The 24,209-nt window shown below is 30.6% G+C and overlaps 1 protein-coding gene across 4 annotated transcripts in view; it reads right to left on the reverse strand.

The window, feature by feature from the left end:
• The window catches only part of LOC118735670 (scavenger receptor class B member 1), a 102,181-nt gene that overhangs the window by 30,628 nt on the left and 47,344 nt on the right, over positions 1 to 24,209 (reverse strand). The window contains exon 1 of one of the 4 annotated variants that reach the window (XM_036465574.1): positions 20,787 to 21,673. The exons of the other annotated variants lie outside the window; for them this stretch is intronic. Within the exon in view, the coding sequence (XP_036321467.1) occupies positions 20,787 to 21,066 (280 nt within the window). The 5' untranslated portion in view covers positions 21,067 to 21,673. Of the gene's footprint in view, positions 1 to 20,786; positions 21,674 to 24,209 lie in introns of those variants that run through there. 4 annotated transcript variants of the gene reach the window in all.

A 24,209-nucleotide genomic window follows, 5' to 3' on the forward strand; every position in this document is an offset into this window, starting at 1 on the left:
TTCACCAAGTGCGTGAGTGTACTTTCAAAAATGTGAGAAAAATAACCCATTTTTTGTTTGAAGAAGTGCAAATAGCATTAGGTGGCTGGCGTGAGCGGTGCTTTGAAGTTGATTTCTCTGCAATTTCAACGTCCCAGTATCAAATCTAATGACGATACAGATCTCCAAATACAAACAAAAAAAGATTTACGCATGCGCACATAAAATTATTGGCTATGTAGTTAGAGTGTTGACAAAAATCATCGTTGAAGGGGGTTTTTTTTTTTGTTTGCTGGGATAACGCCCGTGAAGAGGGAACTCTCATGAGTACTACTATACCGGCATAGTGGTATGCACGACTTTTCCCATTCTTCTCGACGCTTTTGCAATATTTTTATAGAGCGACTTCTTTTCGGTTCAAATCCACAGATATACGCTTGTAGGTACGCCCTGTGCATCTCGTTTGTCAGGATATCTATCGAAATCAGTCCGGCAATTACGAAGGATGCTTCATCAGATATTTTTCGGAATCGACAAATAGTCCTTAGCGCGCTTAGGCGATACCCAGATGTGAGTATATTTTCATAGTTCGCATCGTAGAGTAAGACTGAGCTGACCATTCTACTAAGAAATACTCTCCTACTATGTTTAGGATCGCCGATATTTGGCATCATTCTAGATAGAGAAAACCAAAAACCTTTTTAAGGAAAAAAATTGTTGTTTTTTTTTTTTTTTTAAAGACCCTAACCAACACTTTTTTCGAAACTTCGTATTTCACAGATTTTGGTGAAATGTATTAAAATACATCTTCAATAAAAACTTTAAACATGCCCCTTTTTAAAAAGCCCTACCTGTGTTTGATACTCATTTTATAATGTTTTTTGCTTCTCCTGTAAAATAAAAAATTTGTTGGTAGGGGCCTTTGTGACGTAATGTGTAATGTATGCAATTTGATTTATTTATTAAAAATAATTTTTAATAACTTCAAAAAAATTGTATTAGAAATATTCTTGGAAAAAGAACTATAATTTTTTGCGTTTTGTTTTTTCTTAAAATATTAACCATTTTTCTGAAAAAAAAATCTATTTATTATCTTTCTTAAAAAAAAATATCAAAAATATTAATAGATAGTAGGCATTCTTCATTTTACTTGAAAAAAAGCTCGAAAAATACGAAAATCTTTGCAACTTTTGCTGATTTACAAACATTTTTTTTTTAGTTTTTTAAAAATTTTTACTTATTTTTCCATATTATTTGCTGAACTGCAAACATTTTTGGGACTTTTTTTTGTTGATTAATTTTTTTCAAAACAAAATTAGTTTTTATTGTTGGAAGAAAGCAATTTCATTTAAAATTCCAAGTGGCTTTTTTGATTAGATTAGTTTATATATCAAAAATGTATATATGTATGTAAACGACTTTTCTTAAAATGGAAAAAGGCTCGAAAACTGAGAAAATTCCGCAAGAAATACTTCTTTTTGAAGTTTTGAGTTTAAGGAAAGTACCATTTTTTTGGAAAACAATTTTTTTTAATTGGGCGTTTAAACGTGCAATTACGACTAAAGTAATTTTTTAACTATTGGCTAAGAGACGTATTCTTACGTACACCCTGAGCACTAGTACATATATAAAATTGCCGAAAAAGTGATCTCATCATGAAATCTCATAAGATTGTTGGCTTAAGCGCATCTCGGTTAAACATTTGGTTTAAATGTATTTGGCTCAAGTGTCTTAGGTCCAACTACAGCTACTTATTTTTCTTTTCTTGAGTTAAGCTAAGTATAAATCAGAAAATATATAGACGCAGTTAAGCGAATTTTGGTTTAAGTGCCTCAATGAGTGCACTTAAGCGGATTTATTTATCTACATATTACAATTAAGTGCCTAAAAATGCTAAAATTTTTTAAGTGGGCTGCTCAAATGCCTGCTACTTTTTAACAACCTCAGAATTGCAAGCCTGCATTTTTTTTAAGCCATTAAGTAATAGTGCTGCCATCCTGCAGCCACAATCCAGCGGTGCGCCAATGTGTCCCGCTGATTCTCTTACTACATGCTCATTATGTGAATCCTATTACCTGTTTCTTGTCGCATGACTTTCAAAATGGGTGTGCTAATTTATGATGTTGAGTCAATTATGCAGAAAGTTTCCACTAATCCTCAAGAATTACTACACACGTGTTAGGCATATAAATACGGCTGGCTATCGCTGATAATTTACCAGCAACAAGATGCCGGTAGCGAATTTTTATACATACGTAATCAAGAATGTTATTTTATGCGATAAAAAAAAAATTAAGAAAAAATGTCGTAAAACAAGAAGTTTGCAAATTTTGTGGCGATGTCTCACAAAGTGCGAGCCATAAATACAGAATAAGACAGATGTGGTAAAAGGTAGTGCGAGCTATGTATGCACATACGTATGTGCATATATAGCTGCTCTTCATATTATTTATTAGCGATTTTTTTTTTTTTTTATTAAAACTTAATTTTCCCTGTCAGTTTGTAGGAAATCAAAATTCACGCCAAATCAGCAATTAAGCAAACACTTATACGGCTATAATGATGAAATGCTAATAGTTATTTATGTAAATTTATAAGCATCTACAGCATGTTCATATGTACAAATCGCACGCGTTCTTCAAATGTTAATTAACTCAAAATTTCCTATGATAAGAAGAAGGCAGAAAGAAAAAGCGCGTGTTGCTCGCTTGGAGAAGAGCGCTTTTAATATAGGTTTTTGTAGCAACATAACATTGCGAACATTTTTAGCACCAAATATCAAAAGTGACAAACTGCGAGTTAATACACTTTTGTAGAACACGTACGATTTATAAAGGTAGTTGGCAGCTTGATTGACAATAGCTGTTCACACAAGCTATCGTGATTTTGTTATAGAATTTCTGAAGAGTGATTTGCATAGCCAACAGTTTGCATAGTTACAGTTCGAAGGCGGGGGAGTGAAATTTAAACATATCCATACATATGTAAATATGTACATTTGCAATTATAGTAGTAGACGTGTTTCTTTATAGTTGTTGCCGTTAAAAGTTGCAAACTATGTCTTAGAGTTTGAAAAGTAGCAACAAAATAAAAACAAAAAAATATAAATCAGAAAAAAAGGAAAACAAAAAAAAAAACAGAAAAAATTATCTACGCTCATAATTGCCCGCAGTCGTACGTTAATTTGTACGCCACAGCGCACGTCGTGCGCCCGCATGCGCTTTTTACAGAGTCAGCTGGAGTCGTGAAATGTTTTTTTAATGAGCGTGTTTAAATTGGCGGAAAAAAAACAAAACAAAAATATAAGCAAAACATTGTAGCTTGTAAACAAATGTGTGTGGGCGTTAAATTCTCACGCCAAACAAATGTTGACTTTGTTTTTTTTTTTAATTTTTTTTTTTAGTTTTTTTATTTTTCTTTTTAGATTTTTTTAACGCCTGTGTGGTCTGCTGTTTTCGTTTATAAATAAATTTGCCAAAACTGTAACTGATTACACCGTGCGGCATTCCAAAATAACTGGAAAGTTGTACTAATTTTCGGGTAGGTATTGTCGAGTAAAACAAGCATCGAAATATGAAACACGATGCAGCTTGGCAAATTTAGAATTTTTTCTCGTAGATTTTTTTTGGTGCTAAATCCAAATCTGGCTGTGGAATTGCTCTAACCCCAAATATCGCTAAAATCGTGGAACCTACTGCTCAACTAAGCGTTTTTGCTTTTTAATTTACAATTTTTACCTTAAAACTAGAATTTATATGAAAATTCGAATTTTTTAAACTAGATTTTTTAAATTGATTTTTTTATAGATATCTGTAATTTTTTGAAATTTGAACTTTTTTAATTTGTGTTCTTCGGAGATTTGAATTTTTAAATTTGATGGCTTTTTATAAAAAAAACGTATTTTCGTCTTTAAAATATGCATTTTTTTGTTTTTGATATTACAAAAATATTTTGTAACCTTTTTGCTGGATTTTTGATTCAATTTGTATATTTCTTGAAAACTTAAAATTTCATTTTTTGAAAATTAGATTTTTTTGATAATTAGGATTTTTCGGAAACTTGGTTTTTGCTGAAAATTTGCAGTTTTTCGGATGTTTGCATTTTTAAATTTGAGTTTTTTCATTGAAAATGTTTGTTTTTCTTTAAAATTTGCAATTTTCTTGTTTTTGCTATTACAAAAATATTTTGTAAGTATATTTGCTGGATTTTTTGTTTCAATTTATATTTTTCTTGAAAATTTTGATTTTTATTGAAAATTTGAATTAAAAAAATTGCATTTCTTTGAAAACTTATATTGTTTTGAAATGTTGAATTTTTTTGGAAGCTTTTAATTTATTCTTTTGGAAAATTTGAATTTTTTTGGAATTTTGCATTTCTCTTGAAAATTTTAACTTTTATTAAACGCTTGCGTTATTCTTAAAAATTTGCATTTTTTTTTTTTCAAAAAGTTTTTGTTATAATCTTTGTTGTATTTTTGTTTTAATTTAATTACATATATGTATGTGGCTTCATCGTACGCTGTCTGTACAGCTATTCAGCACACGCTTGGGCTATAAATAATTTTAATAATCTACTAACTAGAAAGTCGTGAGGGAATGCACTCAATTTTATAATAAAACAAAAACAATTCTTAAATACTTTATAGAGATTTCGCTCGGCCAAACACTAACATATGTGTAAGCGCCAATCTCTTATTATTATTATAGAAATTTCGCGAGCGAAAATAAAACGAAAATCGTAAGAAAAGGATTTCACAGGATCTAAGAAATAATTTCACAAAAATCAAGTAAAAAGTTTAAGAAAAAAATTTCTAAGCATAAAATAATAAAAAATAAAAAAATTTAAATTTAGAAAAAAATTGTAAATATAGATTAACAAAGGGTTTAAAAAAAATTAATTCATATGATCATAATTTGATAAAAGCATATACAAATTTTAAACATAAATATTAATAAAAAATAAAACTCTTAATATAGGGTGTTCGCAGGCCCAAAAAGATCAACTAAAAAGTCATTGAAATCTTTAAAAAATTTAAATAAAAAAAATTGTTGACAAATAAATAAAAAAACATTTGTAGTTCAAAAAATTAAAAAAAGGATTAAATATTTTTTCTAACTGCTTCAAATAAAAATTTGTGCAGCTAATCTCCAGGAAAAAGGCTTTTACTATAGGCTAACAGTTAGATTAGATTTTGAGCGCCACATCAATGAGCTCATGTCCTGATTGCTTAGCCCCACTTTTGACGTTGCACTCTGCAGTAGCGTATATTTTTTTCTTTCTAATGGCAGCCATAACTGTCTGAAAAACAGATGTCTGGTAGCTTATACTTGGTGTTGGCGGAGGGATAATGGTAGAAGACTCCGACTCCACTCGATCCCATCATTAACTTTTAGTTTATTAATTTTTTGATAAGTTTGCTATATCTTAGACTCTGTGTTTATAACCCCGCTATGAGGTGTAACAGGCTACAATCAAAAATACAAAGTAGTCTATTAAACCAAATAAATATGACTGCTGAAGTTGTAATCAAATTTTATTTAAAAAAAAAAATTAAAATTAAAACAAAAAGGGCGTACTTCCCCTCATACAATGGCAGACATCTGGCACCAACTTGTTAAATAATGATCTAACTGCCCTTTATGATTTCATAATACTCATACAAAATTAGATATCTTATTTTTTCTGAGAAAGAGGGCGTGTAAAGAAAGCGGCGATAAGCACTTCCTATCAATGACATTAACGCGCTGAAGACATTTCGGCGACATGGAGCGAGCTATAAACAAGAAAAAAAAAAAATCGAAAATTTTAGAGGAAAAATAGCAAAACCAAATAAAATCTATGCATGAAATTAGCATACAATACCATTTAATAAAGTAAGCTGTTTTTTTTCCGGTTTGTTTGTTTAAAACAAGCGGCCTGGGCTGTCTTTCAACCTTTCGAAGATGCCACAAATCAAATGAGAAAAAAAGTTGTTTAACAAAGCCAAACTACAAAATAGTTGTATGACAATAAACAAAAGGTGACAAAGCTGCTGCTTATCCATTTGTCCGTTTGTCCGTCCATCATAATTATTGCTTGTCGTCCGTCTCGTGCCTGAAGCGCTGCTGCGCATGCGAACACGCCACCTCGATTCTACTTCAATGTTGATTTTGCCTTAACAGACTGCTGGTCGAAATTGACAACATCGCTGAATAGCTGGTGCTAGCACTCGTACCAACCAGTGCGTATGCCTAGCCGCAACCGCCGCCAACCAAACTTGTTAGTTTATGTTAAAACTGGTGCGACTTCTAAAAATATTTTTTTTACTAGCATTTTTGCGTTTTTTTAGTTAAAATATTTTTTTTGTATTTTTTTTTTATATATATATATTTTTTTTTTGTTTTTGCTACTTGACTAATGGCGTGTTTGATTCCTTACCAATCAATTTTATTGATTCTATTGAGTCAGCGAATGTTCGAGACTGCCGCCAAAGGCAAGTTGTCGCATAGCGAAAAATGCTTTGAATTAATTAATTTGTCTCACGCTTAGAATTTGGTAGTTAAGTAGTTAGTTGGCGGCAACGACGTTGGTGTTCCTAGGAATTTGAAAGACAAAGTCGCAAAAATTAAAATAATAAAAAAAAAAATATATAGAAAACCAGACATCCGCGTGGTTGGTGCTTTGTCAATATGTTGTTCTTACAAATTGATGTATGGAAATGTTTTTTCCAGATATTATCAATGCCGCTGATGGCACATGGCATGCTAGGCTGAAAAATAAAAAAAAATTCTAGCCACCCACCGCGCAGAAAAAAGCGTTTTGGTAGCAATGATTTTACAACATTTTTCTGACTCATCGCGCGCTGTTCAAACAAGTTTGTTGCCATTCTTGTTTTTAATTGAAACTGCTCATTAGCAATTTGTAAATTATTGATTTGTAATGACTCGGCATTTTTGGCTGTCTGCTTGATTTCGCAACAAGAACAAAAACAAAATGAAATCGATAAATAAACAAATAATATTAATTTTAAATTATTTCATTCCAAAGTTGTTTTTGCGCAGAAAATTATCAAAAACAAATGCTTCATTAATAAAAAAAAAGAAGTTACTGACGTCAAAAAATTATTTATTAATTCAAATAAAAGTTAAATGTTGTGTTTATATTCAAGTAAGTAGTGAAAACAAAATAGATAAATATGTAATTTTTTTTTTGAATTTGTTTCACTTAAAAGTGATCAGCATTTGAATGAAAAAAGGCGTTAATGCCTTCAAAAAAATAATTAAAATTAAAAAAAAAATTTAGGTAAAAATTAAATGTTTTGTTTATATTCATGTATGTATGTATGCAGTGAAAACAAAATTTGTTTAATTTCACAGTGATCGGAATTGAGCTTTGCGCAGGAAATTATTATAAGCAAATGCTTAAAAAATTAAAAAAAAATTAATTAAAAATGTTAAGTAAAAGTTAAATGCTGTAAATATTTATGTAAAACATTTTAGAGTTGCTCAAAAGTCAATTGACGTCATTGCCGGTCCAATAAATTTAAATATCTGTGAAAAATGTGTATGCAAATTACTTCTAAAATATTGTTTATATTTTAAATTATTTGTTTACATTTGAAATTTTTCTTTACACTAATACGTATGGCATAAATTTTGCATTATAAATATGTAAGAATTATAATTATTTATACGAATTATAGCTAGGTTTCACCAGCACCAAATTTAGTTGAATAGGTGTGGCATTAGGGCTTATTGTTCACGCATTTGTAGCGCTTCAGTAAACATAAAGTGCAGTTTATAGCTGGCACTACACACAAATTGCCTGATAAAATTTCAATGCTAAACTCACGTTGACTGCTAGACTGACCCTGTCCACTATGCCAGCGCAAAAGATGGAAACTCATTGATATACAATTGAATCGTCTATTGTGAGCTTATTTAAGTGGTAAGTAGAGTCATTATGAGTCGGCGTTTGAAGCAAACGCCCTTAGTGTGAGGCTATTTAATGCAAAATTCTAGCCAGGGTCTACATACCCCCTTTAAGAGACTATTCGCTTCATTTTTATGCTGAGTTGTTCAACCTATGGATCAGTGCTCTCTAAGTTACTCTAAGTTAAAAAAAAATATATATATTGTATAAAGAAAGAAATAAAAATGTAGCCACTTCTTTTAAGATTTTCTTCTATTTGGCAATAAAAGCAACGCAAATTACTCTAAATATTTGCATCTATCTTAGCTTAAAAACTTACCAAACATTTAACCTCAACATTCTGACATCCATCACAAGCGATGACATTGAACTTTTCTTTTCAGGTTATTTATAAAACGCATTTCCTTCCATCTCTACTAGAGCAAATGCAAATATTTCCCTTACAATTAATCCAAAGTTTCAACCCGCTAAAAAATCGCCTTGATTTTTGAGACTTTTTTTTTTGGAGACTGCTTTTGCAGTTTTTTTTTTAACCGACTTCCAAAAAAGGTGGAGGTTATCAGTTCGTCGGAATATTATTATTATTTTTTATTTATTTTTTTATATATGTTACCACATAACTTTGAACCACGTCAACCGATCTCAGAGGTGGTCCCATACTAATCTGGTTGAGATCCGATCAGTGGATCATGAGATATATATATATATATATTTTTTATATGGGAGTTCAAGTCGTTTTTTTTTTGCTAAAAATTACTTGTTATATAACGAGTGCAAACGGTCTCCCACATTTTATTTCATAAGCAATTCGACAACATCAAGGCGCACACCACAAATCGGAGGAGAAGCTCGGCAAAACAATAACATATGTGTAAGCGCCAATCTATTATTATTATATGGAAAGAAGTGTAAAAATCCGTCACAAAAAAAAAAAAAATTCTCAAAAATCAACGGAATTTTTTAGCCGTTTGAAGCTTGCACTTCATTGAATGGAATTGAAAATTTTCTAGAAATTCCGAGTAAAAAGTTGAAAACTTTTATGAAAATTTTTGAAGTTTTGTGCACTTTATACATACATACAGTGCCGGACAAAAGTATTGGCACAGAGAATTTTTCGCAATATCTGAACAGTTTTTTATTCCAATTTATTTTCGATGATTTTTTATAAATATATAGTTCGTCCTACACCAAAAAACATAAAAACTAAATCTTTAAATTTTGTGCAAAACTCAGGAAAATTCAATAAATTTGCATGCTTATTTGCAACTTTCTATTCAGATTTTTTAGAAAAATTCTAAGTATGCAGTTTTATAGCTCAACTAATTTTAGTATAACAAAGTGCCTGCTTGAAGGTGCTAAAAAATCGCAATGGTTTTTGGCAATTTTTTTTCAGTCAGGTTCTTCCGTACAAAGTATGTTCGACAATTATTTTTTGTATGGAGAAAATGAGCAACACCTTCTATTAAAAAAATGTCCAAAAATCAACGCAATTTTTTAGATACTTCAAACTTGCACTTTGTTATACTAAAATTAGTTGGGCTATAAAACTACATACTTAGAGTTTTTCTAAAAAATCTGAATAAGAAGTTGTAAATTAGTATGCAAATTTATTGAATTTTCCTGAGTTTTGCACAAAGTTTAGAGATTTTGTTTTTATGTTTTTTGGTGAAGTACGAACTATATTTTTATTAAAATATATTGAAAATAAATTATAATAAAAAACTTTGCATATATTGCGAAAAATTCTCTGTGCCAATACTTTTGTCCGGCACTGTATATATTATAGAATGAAATATATTTCCATAAATTACTAATGCAGCAAATATTTCTTGAAAATAATTGTGAATATTATATTAGAGGAAGGTGTACACCTTCATTTGTCGCCTAGTGTATGTAGTATATAAACAACTGATAGTCAGCAATCTATCACATACTAACTTAGTCCGCAAATGTGTAAAGCACAAATGCAATAAAACATACATATGTATAACTGAATTCCTACAAAACCAAAGTGGCTTGTTAGAATATCATAATGCCTTAAATATGTTTTCTAATAATCGTAGGCGTTATTAACAGTTGACAAATAAGTATGCTTGAAAATTGTTTACGTGCCCAAATTTGTATATAAATTAATATATTATTGTCACACTACTTACGGGCACTGACCGAATATGAGGTGGCACAACATTATATAGAGAGAAAGAGACGAACAAGAAGCACGTTTTTTCGCCAAGCCAAATTCAGTTTTGGAACGTGTTTTTCTATATCTAAACATGTGTATTTAAAAATATATTTTGCAAAAGCGCATATCGCATATCCCTTTTAGCAAGCACGCTTCGCACTTAATTAAGCTGTAGTAGTAGTATAGTAGACGCCATACTATAATAACATGTATGTATGTATGTATGTATGTATGCTCCAGCAGGTGTTCCTTATCGATTTTCGATACAATATTCACACTGCGCTCCAACGGGCAACAGCTGTTCTGCCTACAAATTTCATATTTATTTACATTTCGTGGGTTGAGCGCTCATTAAGCTATTTGTCAAGTGTTTGCCTTTCTTTATTAACATTTAACTTTTAACTTTGCTTGAATTCTTAAATGAAATTTTGTAGCTCGCAAACAGTGAGCGCAAATCTAAGCATACAACTTTCCATAGTCTGAATTGTGCATTTCATAATATTTAATATCTGAATGATTTTTATATTTGCAGTTTTCGTCACACTATTCTTATGACCAAACAAAAATTTAACTTTTGCTGTAACAGCCTATAGGCCAACAACAACAGCACCAGCTTAATAACAATTACATACATTGAGTGGCACGGCATCCAAGTGATTACAATGCGCTTTTTTTTTTTTGATTTTTTGGCACACTACCTAATGATAGACATACCTATACATACATACATATACGAGGAGTAACTCGGAGACTTCTCTGATCAATCAGCCGCTGTAAAAATTTTTCAAATTTTATTTTTAAATTTATTTTAGTTAACTCAACTAAAGTAAGTGCTGTATTGAACAGTAATAAATAAATGTTGTGCAGTTTACCATTCATAATTTTTTAATGCTTTGTGCAGCATTTGCTTTTCGTCATGCCGTCTCAAAAGTAGCAACACTTGCTTGCATGCAATAGCAATATGTACATACATATGTATGTATAGCCATATGCCGCAATGACAATAAGTTGTGGCCATTGGGCAATTTTGCGCGGCAATTGAAAAGTCATTTGCGGTGCAATACAAATCAACATACTCACTCGTAGTATGTATGTATGTAAATAAATGTGTGTGGTGTTTTCATGCATGCAGTAAACTGCAAGTAATTGTAAATTGCATGCAATTGTATATTGAATAACATAGAAAAGAAGTGTGAGAATGCAATTAACTTAATTTTAGTGCTTGGAATATTTTTTTATTTTTAATCAAAATGCTTTTAATTCTTTAGTGAATACAAAAGAAAAAATTTAATACAGTTGTTTCCATAATGGTTAACGGAGAAGCCTAAATTTGTTTGTATTTTTTTTGCAAAAATAGTAATAAATAAGATTTTTACAAAGTGGCAATAACAAAAAAGAAATAAACACGAAAATTTTTAAGATAGGTTTTAAACCGCTATTTTTAAAGTATAGTAACACGATTTTTTTTAAATAAAATTTAAATAAAAATAAAGTAAAAAAATTGTTTGTTAGTTGCAACAAACAAAGAAAATAATAAAAAATAAAAAAATAAAAACAAATAGTAAAATGAACACTCAATAGATTTAAAAATGAATTTGGTGTAAGATTTTAACAAGTTTCAGCAAAAAAAAAAGAAAAAAATACAAATAACAAATTTTAATTACAAAAAAAAAACTATATTAATTTACTTGCGAATCAAAAATAAATCAGTCGAGTACAGACGAAACATTCATAATTCAAATTAATTTTAAATCGTGATTTTTATATTACAACTCCCGAATTAAAAGGAAGGCTTTTTCAAAAAATCCAAACTCAACTAGTGATTTAAGTACTAAAGAGAAGGAAAATATGGTTCATAATTTTTTTTTGAAAAAGTTTAACAACCCCTTGAGGAACCACTTTTCCGATAAAAAAGGGTTCGAAATCGTGGTCCAAAGTTATGCGGTAATATACATAAAAAAAAAAATATTCCAATAAATTTCCTCCTACTTTTTTTGAAGTCGGTTAAAAATTGAAATAAAAATTAAGTAAAACAAAAAAATGTAAATAACCACATTTCCGAAAAAAAATTATCGAAAATGGTTCACATGGTCCAATGTTATGCGGTAACATACTATTAAAAAAAAAATATTCCGCTGAATTGGTAAACTTACTATTTTTTGAAGTCGGTTAAAAATATGAAATCCCCATTGAAGTTGAGCTTTTTTATGTGGAAAATAATCATAAAGATGCGGCTGCTAAAACCCGATCTTAGAGATTCGAACGATAAGAGCTTGAGAAAGCTTCGAAGTCATGAATTTCTCAAGGCAGTGGGCAAATCAGTGAGTCTTGTGGAATATCGATTCTCAACGGTTTGAGCATTTTCTGAGGCTCACATTTGCTTATTTAGAAAAAGCTCATTCTCGATTTCAGAAAGCTTAAAAGTCATGAACTTCTCATGGTAATGAGACAAATCAGTGAATGTTGTGGAATGTCGATTCTTAAAGGTATTAAAAAATTTTCCAAGGCACACTTTTGCTTATTTAGAAAAATCTCACTCTCAATTTGAGAATGTTTAAAGGGCATGAAATTTGCAAAACAAACTTATTTAAAAAAGCTCATTCTCAATTTGAGAAAGCTTAGAAGTCATAAATTTCTCAAAACAGTGAGGAGGCAAATCAGTCAATATTGTAGAATATCGATTTCTAAAGCTTGCATGCTCAATTTGAGGGAGCCTGAATATCATGATTTTCTCAAGGGGAAATTCGAAAGTAACTATTTGAGTACTTTAACTAATAACATACCACTGCCTAAATAAAATGCATAGATTTTTTCATATTTCCTAATAGCTTTTCTATTTGGCAACAAACAATTTCCAACGCGCAAAAATGTTGCCGCTATATTTAGTAGCGGAACGAATTCTCGCACGTGTACAATTTGTTTCGCATAAATTTGAAGTAAAGAATTTTTAAAACAGGCAAAAAAAAACGCAAAGTTGAAAGCTATATCATAGCTTGAATAATAAATCATCTTTAATATGAAAAAATTAAATGAAAAAAAAAATATTCAAAATAAGAATTAAATTTAAGTAAAGGCGAGTTTTTTTAAGCGCGCATGCAAGAATTAATGTTCTAAGATGAGATAAAACAATAAATATTGAGCTGTGGCATTAAGCTTCAGGATAAATTAGTTAAAACTCCATAAGTGCAATAGATTGACAAAAAAAAAAAAAAAAAAATCGCAAACTGAAAAAAAAAATCAAGCAAAATTTATGAAGATGAGTGCGCTAAAAATAAACCTAGTTTTAGATTTTGTTTTAATACTTTGAAGCGAGTATGTGGTTTATCAAAAAAAAAAAAAGAAAACTATTTAACTAGAATAGAAAAAAAATGGATGATTTATTGGTTGGATGGCGTAGTTTTCATACCTACTATTCTAGACAGAAAAGCGGGTGAGCTTGAAGAATTGTGCAATATTTATACACTCACTCGCATGTTTAACAAATTTTAAATTGCTGCTAACTGGACATACCGGACACTAAAGCAAATTTATTATGCTACCGAATAGTGAGTAAACAAATGATGTTTTGAAAAAAAAAAAATCAAAAAAAAAAAAAAAAATTTGGTTGACCATCTGTTGAATAAACATGAACAAAACGGTTTGCGATGCGTTAAGCCGATTTTTAAGCAGCTCAAACAATTATGTATCAGCCGACATTAACTGGCAGCGATAAGTATATCGCTGGTAAACGGTAATGCAAATACATAAGAATTAGCAGTGTCTCAGTTGGGTAACTGAATAAAAATATTATAAACATTTGTAAGAGAATATGTGTTTGTTTAAGAAAAAAATGTTAAGGCTAGGAAGTCCACCGTGCCGCTAAGTCACAACTACTCATGAAATGCTATCAAAAATTTGCATGAATTGTTTGCAAAAAAAAAAAAAAAACGAAAAATTGTATCGCGAATTTTCGCACGCTCATGGCTAAACAATGGATTGCAGTTGCAAAAGATGCTAAAACTTTTATAATTATATTATTTATGCAAAGCTAAAGCGTGCCCTAAATTAATGATTATAAGTAAGGAAATAATTTAGAACAAATAACAAGAAGCAAAAAAAAAAACAACCAGAATAAAAATAAATAAAACAAAACTAATTTTATTTAATTTGCAAACAAAATAAATACAAAAAAAAAATCCATTATGCAACCAACAACCAATAACAATTTTACTTCGCTGCAGCAGCCAGCCCATAGCCAAGCACGCAACGACATTTGCACTTCCAAGTGACTCTACAAGCCTTGATATGTGCGTGAAATCATAACTTCTTAACGCTAGTCGACAATTAGCACTTATTAATTAACAAACGATATGATACGATTGGTTTAGGTTCATATATTATAATCTTTTGTTTATAAGAATAAACCACGCGTGCTGCTGCTGCAGCCGTAAACAAAACAAAAAAAAACACAACCGTGACATTGACCCAGTTGCTAGTGGTGCATTAGCCACCGTCAGCTTTAATTACAAATTTGCAAAAAAAAAAAAATATATAGAGCTTAAATGAGCTTTTCGAACAGCAAAAAGCAACACAAAAAAAAACCACAACACAACCTGTAAAATATTAAGTAACGAATATCAATAAATTACTATTTTAAATTGAAGTTCATTAAACTTGCCGAAACTGTAAATACCTAGCTTCGCACATACATATGCATGCTCATACTCGCAAGCGGCCGGCCCACACTTGCAGCTGGCGTTCGGTTATTGCAGTGCACATATGTACATTCATACATACAAATACTAGTGATTTGTAGGCCTATGGTATTAAAACAACCAATTACATACAGTGACGAGCAAAACTGTAACATGGTGTAAGACTTTTTATTTCAGCCACCGCTATCTTTCCAAGTTCCAACGACTTTCATACATTTGTTGTATATTCTTATTGGTACACCCCCCTACTTCCTCTCTCACAAAGATTTGAAGTCAATCCAACAACAATAAGAAAACCAGCAGGCAAAAATGTTAATTAAGGCAAATGTTACAGTTTTGCACTCACTCTCAGTTTTGCATTTTACAGTTATCTTTTCATTAGCTGGAAGTCAGATGACTTTTTTCTGTATTGTAATTTATTCAAGAAGTAATTACCAGTAAATAATATGGTTAATCAGCAAACATAATTGTAAATAATAGATTTACTGCGGAAATGCGGGACCTTAGGAAAAGTGGCAAAAAATTGTGGAGTTCGCCACATGAAAATGTTAAGACTGAGAAAAAATATAGCCTAAAATGTTATTAAATAAGGACAAAGGAAGTCTGCCAAAAAATATTACGATCCGATATCTTGTGAACTTAGTAGCAAGTAGCGCTGCAGCCACTATTACAGAAGCACTTAAGGTATTAAAACTGAATGCAAATCAGTAGACAGCGAGGCGAAGAATTGTCAAATTGAACGCAAAGGCATAGATAATAAAAGAAGAAAAAACCATTTTGATCAAAATACATGTGCGCGAGTTACCACTCTCGTGCGGATCGCACGAAAACCGGACCGTTGCCTATTGGGATATGTTAGGCCTTAGAGTATGCAATAAATAAATGCACTTTTAAGAATTAATTGAAGGTTAATTGGTCTGACAAGACTAAATTAATCGCTTGCAATTAGATGGCCCGGCATGGTATTGGATCAAAGACCCAAATTAAGCCTAAGCGCATCATGTAAGGCAAACTGTGAATCACAGTGGTCGGTCAATAATAGTTTGGGATTGTATTTCAAAAATATTGTTGGTCCGTTAGTACGCATTATGCGTAAGGAACAGTATCTGTTCATATTTCAACAAAATTTACAAGATGTAGTCGAAAAATGAGAGTTTCTGCTGAAAAATCACCCAAAACATACTGCATATGTTCGCAAAGACTGGATGCAGAAGCAAAAATTTTGAAATGACCTTCACAATCCGCGGATATGAATCTCGTCGAAAATTTGCGAAATCAACTAAAAGCGCAGCTTACTAAGTATCCAAGTACGTCGAATGGAGTACATGAGCTATGAAAGCAAACCAAGGATATATGGGAGGCTGTACCACCAGAATTTTTACAGAGATACAAATAACGTATGCCAAATTGCATCCAGGAACTAAAAAAAGCAAAAGAATACTGAACATTGTGTTAACAATTCTTTTTTTTTCGTGAAAATTGTCAAAAAGTTATTAAAAATATGTAAGTGCAAAACTGTAACATATGCCTTAATTTACATTTTTGTCAGCTGGTTTTATTATTGTTGTTGGATTGACTTCAATTCGTTATGAGAGAGGAAGTACAGGTGTACCAATAAGAATATACAACAGAAGTATGAATGTTGTAGAACTTGGAAAGATAGCGGCGGCTGATATAAAAAGCGTTACAACATGTTACAGTTTTGCTCGTCACTGTATTTACATACACGCTTGTAAGTATGCTTTAGCGACCTGTTTGCTTAGTAAACTACATATATATTTATTTATTTACCTACACTTGTGACAAGCAGTTACTAGCATGCATATAGGTACAGTGGCGGGTAGCTAATTAGAGATGTAGTGCGTGAAAAAATATTTGTATGGATGTGAAAAGTGGTTTAATGGAAGTGCTTTTATTAAAATACTACGCAGGAGAAATAATTGTTGTCATATTTACAAAAAAAGTCATAAAATGAATTACCAAAGTCATAAAATAAATAAAAAATATAAAATGAAATAAAAAAAATATATGGACAAATAAAAAAAATTTTGTTTAAGTAGTTTATAAGTTTATTTTGGCGAAGAAAAGTAAAAACAGTAAAAACGAGATAAAAAATTAAAAATTAAAATATTATAAAATGTAAACAACAAATATAATAAAAATTATTATTATTAATATAATAAAAATTCTCAATCCTCAAGCTTTATAGTTTTGTGCATTAGAGGGTTAAGAATGTCAACAAGAAAATTTTTGAGTGCAGTGTTAGAATTTTAGGCTTTGACAGTTCCACACAAACTACTGTCCCCATGCCAGCGTCCGCCACTGTATATAATTATTTATGTAAGCGATGGCATCTGAATGCGTATATTGTGTGTATGTATGTATGTATGTATGTATGTATGTATGTATGTATATTGAAAATAAGGCGCCTGGGCTGGCTGACAACTTCTGTACACATCCCTGAACTTGACCACCAAAAAGCTGGAGGACGTTCGAAAATAAGCGTAAAATCAAATGAGAAGCGTTAAAAATGTTGACCGCGAATTAACGGCGTAAAAATTTAATTGTCAAGCGAATGAGTTGAAAAGAAAATGTAAAGTGAACCTAAAAAACGGAAATTCTCTGCATTTATTTGGCTAATTTTTATTTTTTATTTTATTTTTTATTTTTTTTTGGTTTGGGGAAAAGCGCTAAAGGCAATGAGAATTTCGCGCAATAAGCAAGTTGCAAAAATATCATTGGTTAAGCAGATATTTTAGAGGTAGCATAGTAAGCTAAATAAAAGCAAGTAAATAAGCAAGCTGAAGAGATCAGAGAAGGCGTATTGTTGTTGAAAAACGAAAATTATGGAAAACTTTTTAACGCATTTTGGTCGACTTTTTTTTAAATTCATTTAACTTTTAAGCTTCAAACCCATTTTTGAGTGGTCGAGTGTGCGAAAAATATCTACTATGTATGAAATTCGCAAATATTTGCATAGCGAAATAAGCGTGTCTTTCTTAGCAGATTGGCGTTCGACATCTACTCATGAAAAAAGAAATCTATAAAGTAAACCTCAAATTGTTTATTTGCATACCAACTTTGTAATATAAATATGTATGTACGTATTAGATAAATGCACATAAATAAATTGCCGTCCAGCTGCGGACACTTGACTTTTTCAACTATATGCATAGCTCGAATATAGAAAATCGCATATTTTAGCCAAATTTAAAATAACTTAGCTGGCGCGAAGTGTCGGATGCTTACACAGCCACCGATTGTCAGCCAATGGCAGTAGAAGTTGGTTGTTAGTGCTTCTTATTTTCTTAAGACAGCAAAACAAAATTCAAACAAAAAAAAAAAAAAACATCCAAACGCTTAAAAAAATTTTTCAAGTACGCGCGTGCATTAAAATATAAATACCATACCACAGTTGATAGTAAATAAAAATAAAAGAATTAAATATACATACAGACACCCACAGAAGTATTCGTAATTTGTACAAAATTCATAAAAATGAATCAAACTTAACAAAATTTCCATCAAAATTTCAAACTTTTTATTCATAGAATTTGTTCATGCCTTATATGGAAACAAATGCGCAACACCTTCGACAAAAAAAAATTCTAAAAAATCAGCGGCAATTTTTAGCTACTTCAAACTGCATACCGAAATTTCTTCTAAAAATTCTGAATAAAAAGTTTGAAATTTTGATGCACATTTTTTTAAGTTAGATTAATTTTTATGAATTTTGTACAAAGATTGCAAGAACGATTTAAATGGTTTTTGTTATAGAATTAGCTATATTTTAAATGAAATATAACGAAAAAGATTTATGATGGAAAGCATTTTGAATATTGTGAAAAACCTAATTTACGAATACTTCTGGAGTGACTGTACATACATAATATTGCAATAAAATATGAGGCATTTTCATATGAATATATACAATCTTTCGCACAATCGGCTTAACATATTTCTGCACAGCACAGCATTCTTTGCGCTGGCGGGCATCGCACGAGGTGGGGAGGGGGGGGGGGGGGGAAGTGTCAGTAGCCAGAGTTGGGGCAACAGTCATGGTGACAAAGTTGCTACAAAATATTATAAAAATTATTTTTTTCTTTTTTTTTTACTCAACCTCAAGAGACAGGCAGCATTGCCGATTGCTGCAAGTTGGTGAGCGCCGACTGAGCGTTGCATTGATATTACAACAGAAATAAATACTTACATACAGGCAAAAGTTTGAAAAGTTCTTGACTTTAGCATTGTCGTTTTAAAGATAAATTTTCACTCAACGCGTTGTTGGCGGCTTTACTCGCTTGAAAGCAAGGCTGATGTTGTCTGGTTTTTTTTTTTTAAATAGTGCTTATCTAGCATTTTGCGTTGCATTTTTAAATAGCAAAACTTGCAACAGACGTCTGTTCAAATTTGCTTCCTATTATATTGTTGTTGGTTCATTTTTTTTAGTGTTATGAAGTCTACGGTATAGTTTTTCAAAAATGGCAAAAATTTTTCTTAAGAATAAAAAGTGAAACTTTGAAGAATTTTCATAATAGCAATAATAGATATTAAATAAACAAAAGAACGAAAAATTGCACAGACTTGCTAAAATTTCGCGTCGCAATTTATATTATGTACATGCATTTATTTAAAAAAACTAACGATTAATTCGAAAATTTTCAAATCAATAAAAAAAAATAAAAAACAAATTTTAAGTAAAAAGATCAAGACTTCGTTTTATGAAGGATTATTTTTTTCGTATTTTTTTTTTAAGGAATTCGCAAAAAAATTAAAAAAACAATTTTTTAAGAGAAAAAGTCAAGACTTCGTTTTATTAAAGCTCACTTTTTATTTTTTCTTATTTGTTTTGAGAAATTCGCAAAAAATTTTGAGCAAAAAATGATAAAAAATAAAAGAATAATATTTTTAAATATATTGGCCCGTAGTTAAAGTCAAAATTAAGTCGACTCTAAAGTTTATTACAGCTTTTGGAATACAATATCTGTCAAAAAAAGCTGCAACTAACTTTATAAACGACTTTATTTTGACTATGACTACGAACCATTTTATCTTTATTTTTTTTTTGTACATTCTGCGTTGATTTTAATTTGCCACACTTGTTTTGTTATACTTTTGCTATTTTTGAAAACTACAAAAAAATTACAAGGTTTTCTGAGTTAAAAAAATATTTAGGAAAGTTAGGTTTAAATTTTAGTTAAATTTTTTAAATTTCTTTATGTTTACTTTTGTGCAAATTTGTATTTAAAAAATTTCGGTACATAAATAAATTTTGACAAAATGAAATAAAAATGAAAACACAAAAAAAAAAATTAAATCCTATGTATTAAAAACAAACTTTTAGTTCTTTTGAAAAGTACATAAAAATTGCAAAAAATTGTTCTGAGCTGAAAAAATAAATATTTTTTATTAAGAGAAAAATATTTAGAAAAAGTAAAGTTTAAACTATATTTGATTTTTTAAATTTTTTGATTAAAATTAATTTTTTTTGCAACTTATTTAATTTTTGTGAAAAATTGTATTAAAAAATTTCTATAGATAAATTTTGACTACATGGAATAAAACTGAAAGAAACTAAAACAAACAAAAATCAGAAAAATTTTAATATTATATATTTGTGAAAACAAAATTAACTTGATTTACAATCATTTTATCAACCAATTCTTTTTGTTTAACATTTCAGAATTGATTTTTCATTTTTAAAAGTAAAATTTTGTAATAATTTCTTTAAAAAGCTTATCCAACACACATTTTTGCGTTTAAAACTTTAGCCGATTTATTAAAAAAAATTCGAAATTAGTAAAACAAAAATTAAAATTTCATGTTCCAAAATCAAAAATCGTGTACACACCAAAAAACACACACCACATGAATTACACTTTTTCACTTAAGTACTTAAGCTCACCAACTCTTTCATAATTTCCTGCTACAACTTTCATTTCTGTCGCATAACTTTTCTTTTACAGAATATCATTCATAAATCAGAAAAAAAAAACAGATATTAATTTCATTCAACTTACATTTTGGTGAACGCGCTCGCTTATTACTTTTGCGTTCATTAAAGAACGAACTTAGAATGCCGGCAGGATTCATTGAACGATTGGCTTGCAAACTTTTGGTACGCTGCTTTTCAGCGGCGCGCGACAACGACGAACCGCACGCTGTTGTGTAAGGTCCTGTCGTCGTTGTTGTCGCCATTGCCGAATGTATATTCGCAGTCAATTGTTGTTGCTGTTCGGTATCATCGGTATTGGCTGCGCTATACCGGCGTGATGAAAACATATTGGCAAGATCTTTCATTTTGGCGCTTAACTTTTTACTTTGATTTATTTCTCAAAAGAACGTACGAAGTATACGGATAAAACAAAGCATTAAAACGAATTGAGAATTCGATTAGTTTTCTTTGCTTTTTAAGTAGTTAATTTAATGAAAAAATTAAAACACACAAATCTTTGCGTTTTTGAGCGCTTAGCTTGAGTTTAGTTTAAATTTGATTTGTTTGTTTTTGTATACTAAACGCTTTAGCTTAAAAGTTCATGCGCACTTATAACAGTTTTTTTTTCACACTTTGTTCTTAGAATATTAAAAAAAAAAAAATCTCAAACTATCAAATTCGTATAAATTTCGCTCTTTATTTGATTATTTTTTCTTCATCTAACTACTATCCTTGCTACATATTCTCAGTCAACATTTATTATGTTTTGCTTTCAAAACTTTAACTTGAACTCAACGTTTACGAAATGTTCTTTTTAACGTTACGGAGAGCTTTTCGTCTACTCGCTTGCGCTGCTCACTTTTGAATGAAGTCTGACTTGTGCGCGACACAGCAGGTAAATATCAGTTTTGCTAGCCGCTAGCCGCTAGCCGCTGCCACCTTCGCCGGACTGACTGTTTGGAAGCTGTAACCGCTGCTGCTAGCGTCGACGCTTGCAATTTATTTCTGATCAGAATACCTGAGTTGCTGTCGTCGTCGTCGTCGCCGTTGTTATTTAAGCCGAGTCATCATCAGCAACGCGTAACGTCGCTGAGACCGGTAATCAGGTAATTCCGAGTCCGCATTCGAGTTTGTGCGGTGTGGAGCGGAGCGGTGCGGCGCTGCGCTGCCACTGCCTAAATCAGCTTGACCATATTGGAATCTTTAAACAGATTTAGTGCTGTTGAATGAGCAGTCAATTAATTGAAGCGTTGATAAAATATACTAGATAAGGCACAAGTCAGAATGAATTAAAAGTCGAGAACAGTAGTCCTTTAACACGCAGCGGGTAGTCAGTCAGCAGAGTAGGATGGTTCGCTGGCTGTTAAGAATATTGCTGATTGTTGTAGGTATGTAAGTTAACAGCAGTGGGCTTACAGGTACTTCATTTACAAATCTTTTGATTGCGGTAAGCCTGCTGTTAAGGCAAGCCACTGTTACGTGTACATATGTATGTACATACTAAATTGGGATTTTGCTCGTCAAGCCCATTAAGCAATGTTATTGCAATTGAAAGCGAACATTCTCCGGCTAAGCTAATTAGCAGCAGTGTATGTTAATGATATGCTCTGTTAGCAGCTGCTGTTAATCACAACAGCATGTCATTTATTTTGATACAATTCTGTTGTAATCTTTTACAGCAAACTGTTACGTACATAACAGCTTTTCGTTTTGGTTGTTTTGTTGTGTCATTGACCACCGCTGCGCAAAGTAAACAAACAATTTTTCGCTAATAAAAAAGTATTTATCTCGTTTTACGTGTCTCACAGAGTGAGAGCAGTCGAAGTTTTGGTAATTATTTATTTATGAAAAATTCCATAATTATCTACTAATTAAGACATTTCTATAGAATTTACGTGAATCCCTATGTAGAACATAAGGAAGTGACATAGTATGTACTTACATATATACATATGTACGCAATAGCGCGGAAGTGATATTGCGAAAAGTTATCCTTTTTTATGGCGAAAAATAGCAAAAGTGTAAACAAATTTATATGTAGGTACAAATGTATCTAAGTGTGTGTTGGCGTACGTTCTGCCGCAATGATGTCGTTAAATTTTGGTAACTGCACAACAATGATATGCGAAATTTTGAAAGTGAGCAGTGATTGTTAGATATGTGTGTATGTACATAATGCACATTATAAAAAAAAAGTACAAACAAGTAAGGAAAGTGCTCTGTTAAAAAAAAAAAAAAATTAACTGTTTTTAATCCGTTTTTTAGGAACTATACATTTTACAAAATTTTTCTTGATGGTTTCCGCTGTGAACTTTTTGTTTACACTAGACCAACAAGGTACAAAATTTCAGTCTTTTTTCCCCTTAAATGGAGGAGTTACATCACATAAACTCGTACATACATATATATGTACGTATATATGCTATAGATCACCTATCTTGTGATTGGGCGATACTTTTTTCGAACAATACTTCTTGCGCCACGTTGTACACAAATTTTGAAGCTTAGGAAAAAAACTGGTAGAAAAAAAATTGGTAATATGAAAAATTCCAAGCAATGATTTTTTTTAACTTTTTTCGTTTGATAATTTTTATTTTTTTTTTTACTCTATTTTATTTTTATTTTTATTTTAATTTTTTTTTTTTTAAATAGCGAGGTAGAACCGCTGAGAGATACTTTTAGCATTTTTGACGTTTTCAAGCATTAAGATTTTAAAATATACTCACAAACTCACACACACATTCTCATTTTCAATCTCAAACAATAACAATTTTGAAAAACTCCATTTTCTCATTTTCAGTTTTATATGATTTTAAAATGCCGGGAAACGTCAAAAAAAAATCATGGCCGAGAACGGTTCTACCCAAGATATATTAAAAAAGGTGTAACTGACAACTCAGGTCGGTTCCCTTTTAAGGTACTATTATGCCAAAAAAATATAAACAAACCATTCAAAACTCATACAAAAATTTTTCAATCACACTTTGTTAAATGCATTTTGGTTCTACTGTACTATGTTTCCAGCATGGTATGTACTATATTATTTTTTATTTATTTGTGCTGTTCTTTTTATTTTAATTTTAATTTTAATTTTATTTATTTATTTATTTTTCGTTGTATTTCGTTTTACTCACTCCCTTCACTTCAATCTATTTTATTTCATGCAATTTTTTGTTTTATTTTATTTGTGAGTTTTAATTTACTTTTATTTCATTTTAACTCGTTTCTGGTTCTTTTCTGTGCGTCATCGGATTAAAGTACATTTCTCACCTTAATTAAGATTTTGAACATTGCACATAGTTGAAATCAGTGTGGCCAGATATTTTTTCAAAAAACTGCAAATTTTCGAAAAATACTGTAACCCACCAAAAAAAAAAGGGAGCTTTTACAAACTTAAGGGTTTTTTTTAATTTTATTAAACATAAATAACAAATAACTATTAATGGAAAAATTAAATAACTCAAACAGTTTAAATTTTACAAAAAGCCTTTATAGACTGAAACATTTA

Source organism: Rhagoletis pomonella, unplaced genomic scaffold (genome assembly GCF_013731165.1).
Source record: "Rhagoletis pomonella isolate Grant_MI unplaced genomic scaffold, Rhpom_1.0 Rhpom_scaffold_00003, whole genome shotgun sequence".
NCBI classification, from domain to species: Eukaryota; Metazoa; Arthropoda; class Insecta; order Diptera; family Tephritidae; genus Rhagoletis; species Rhagoletis pomonella.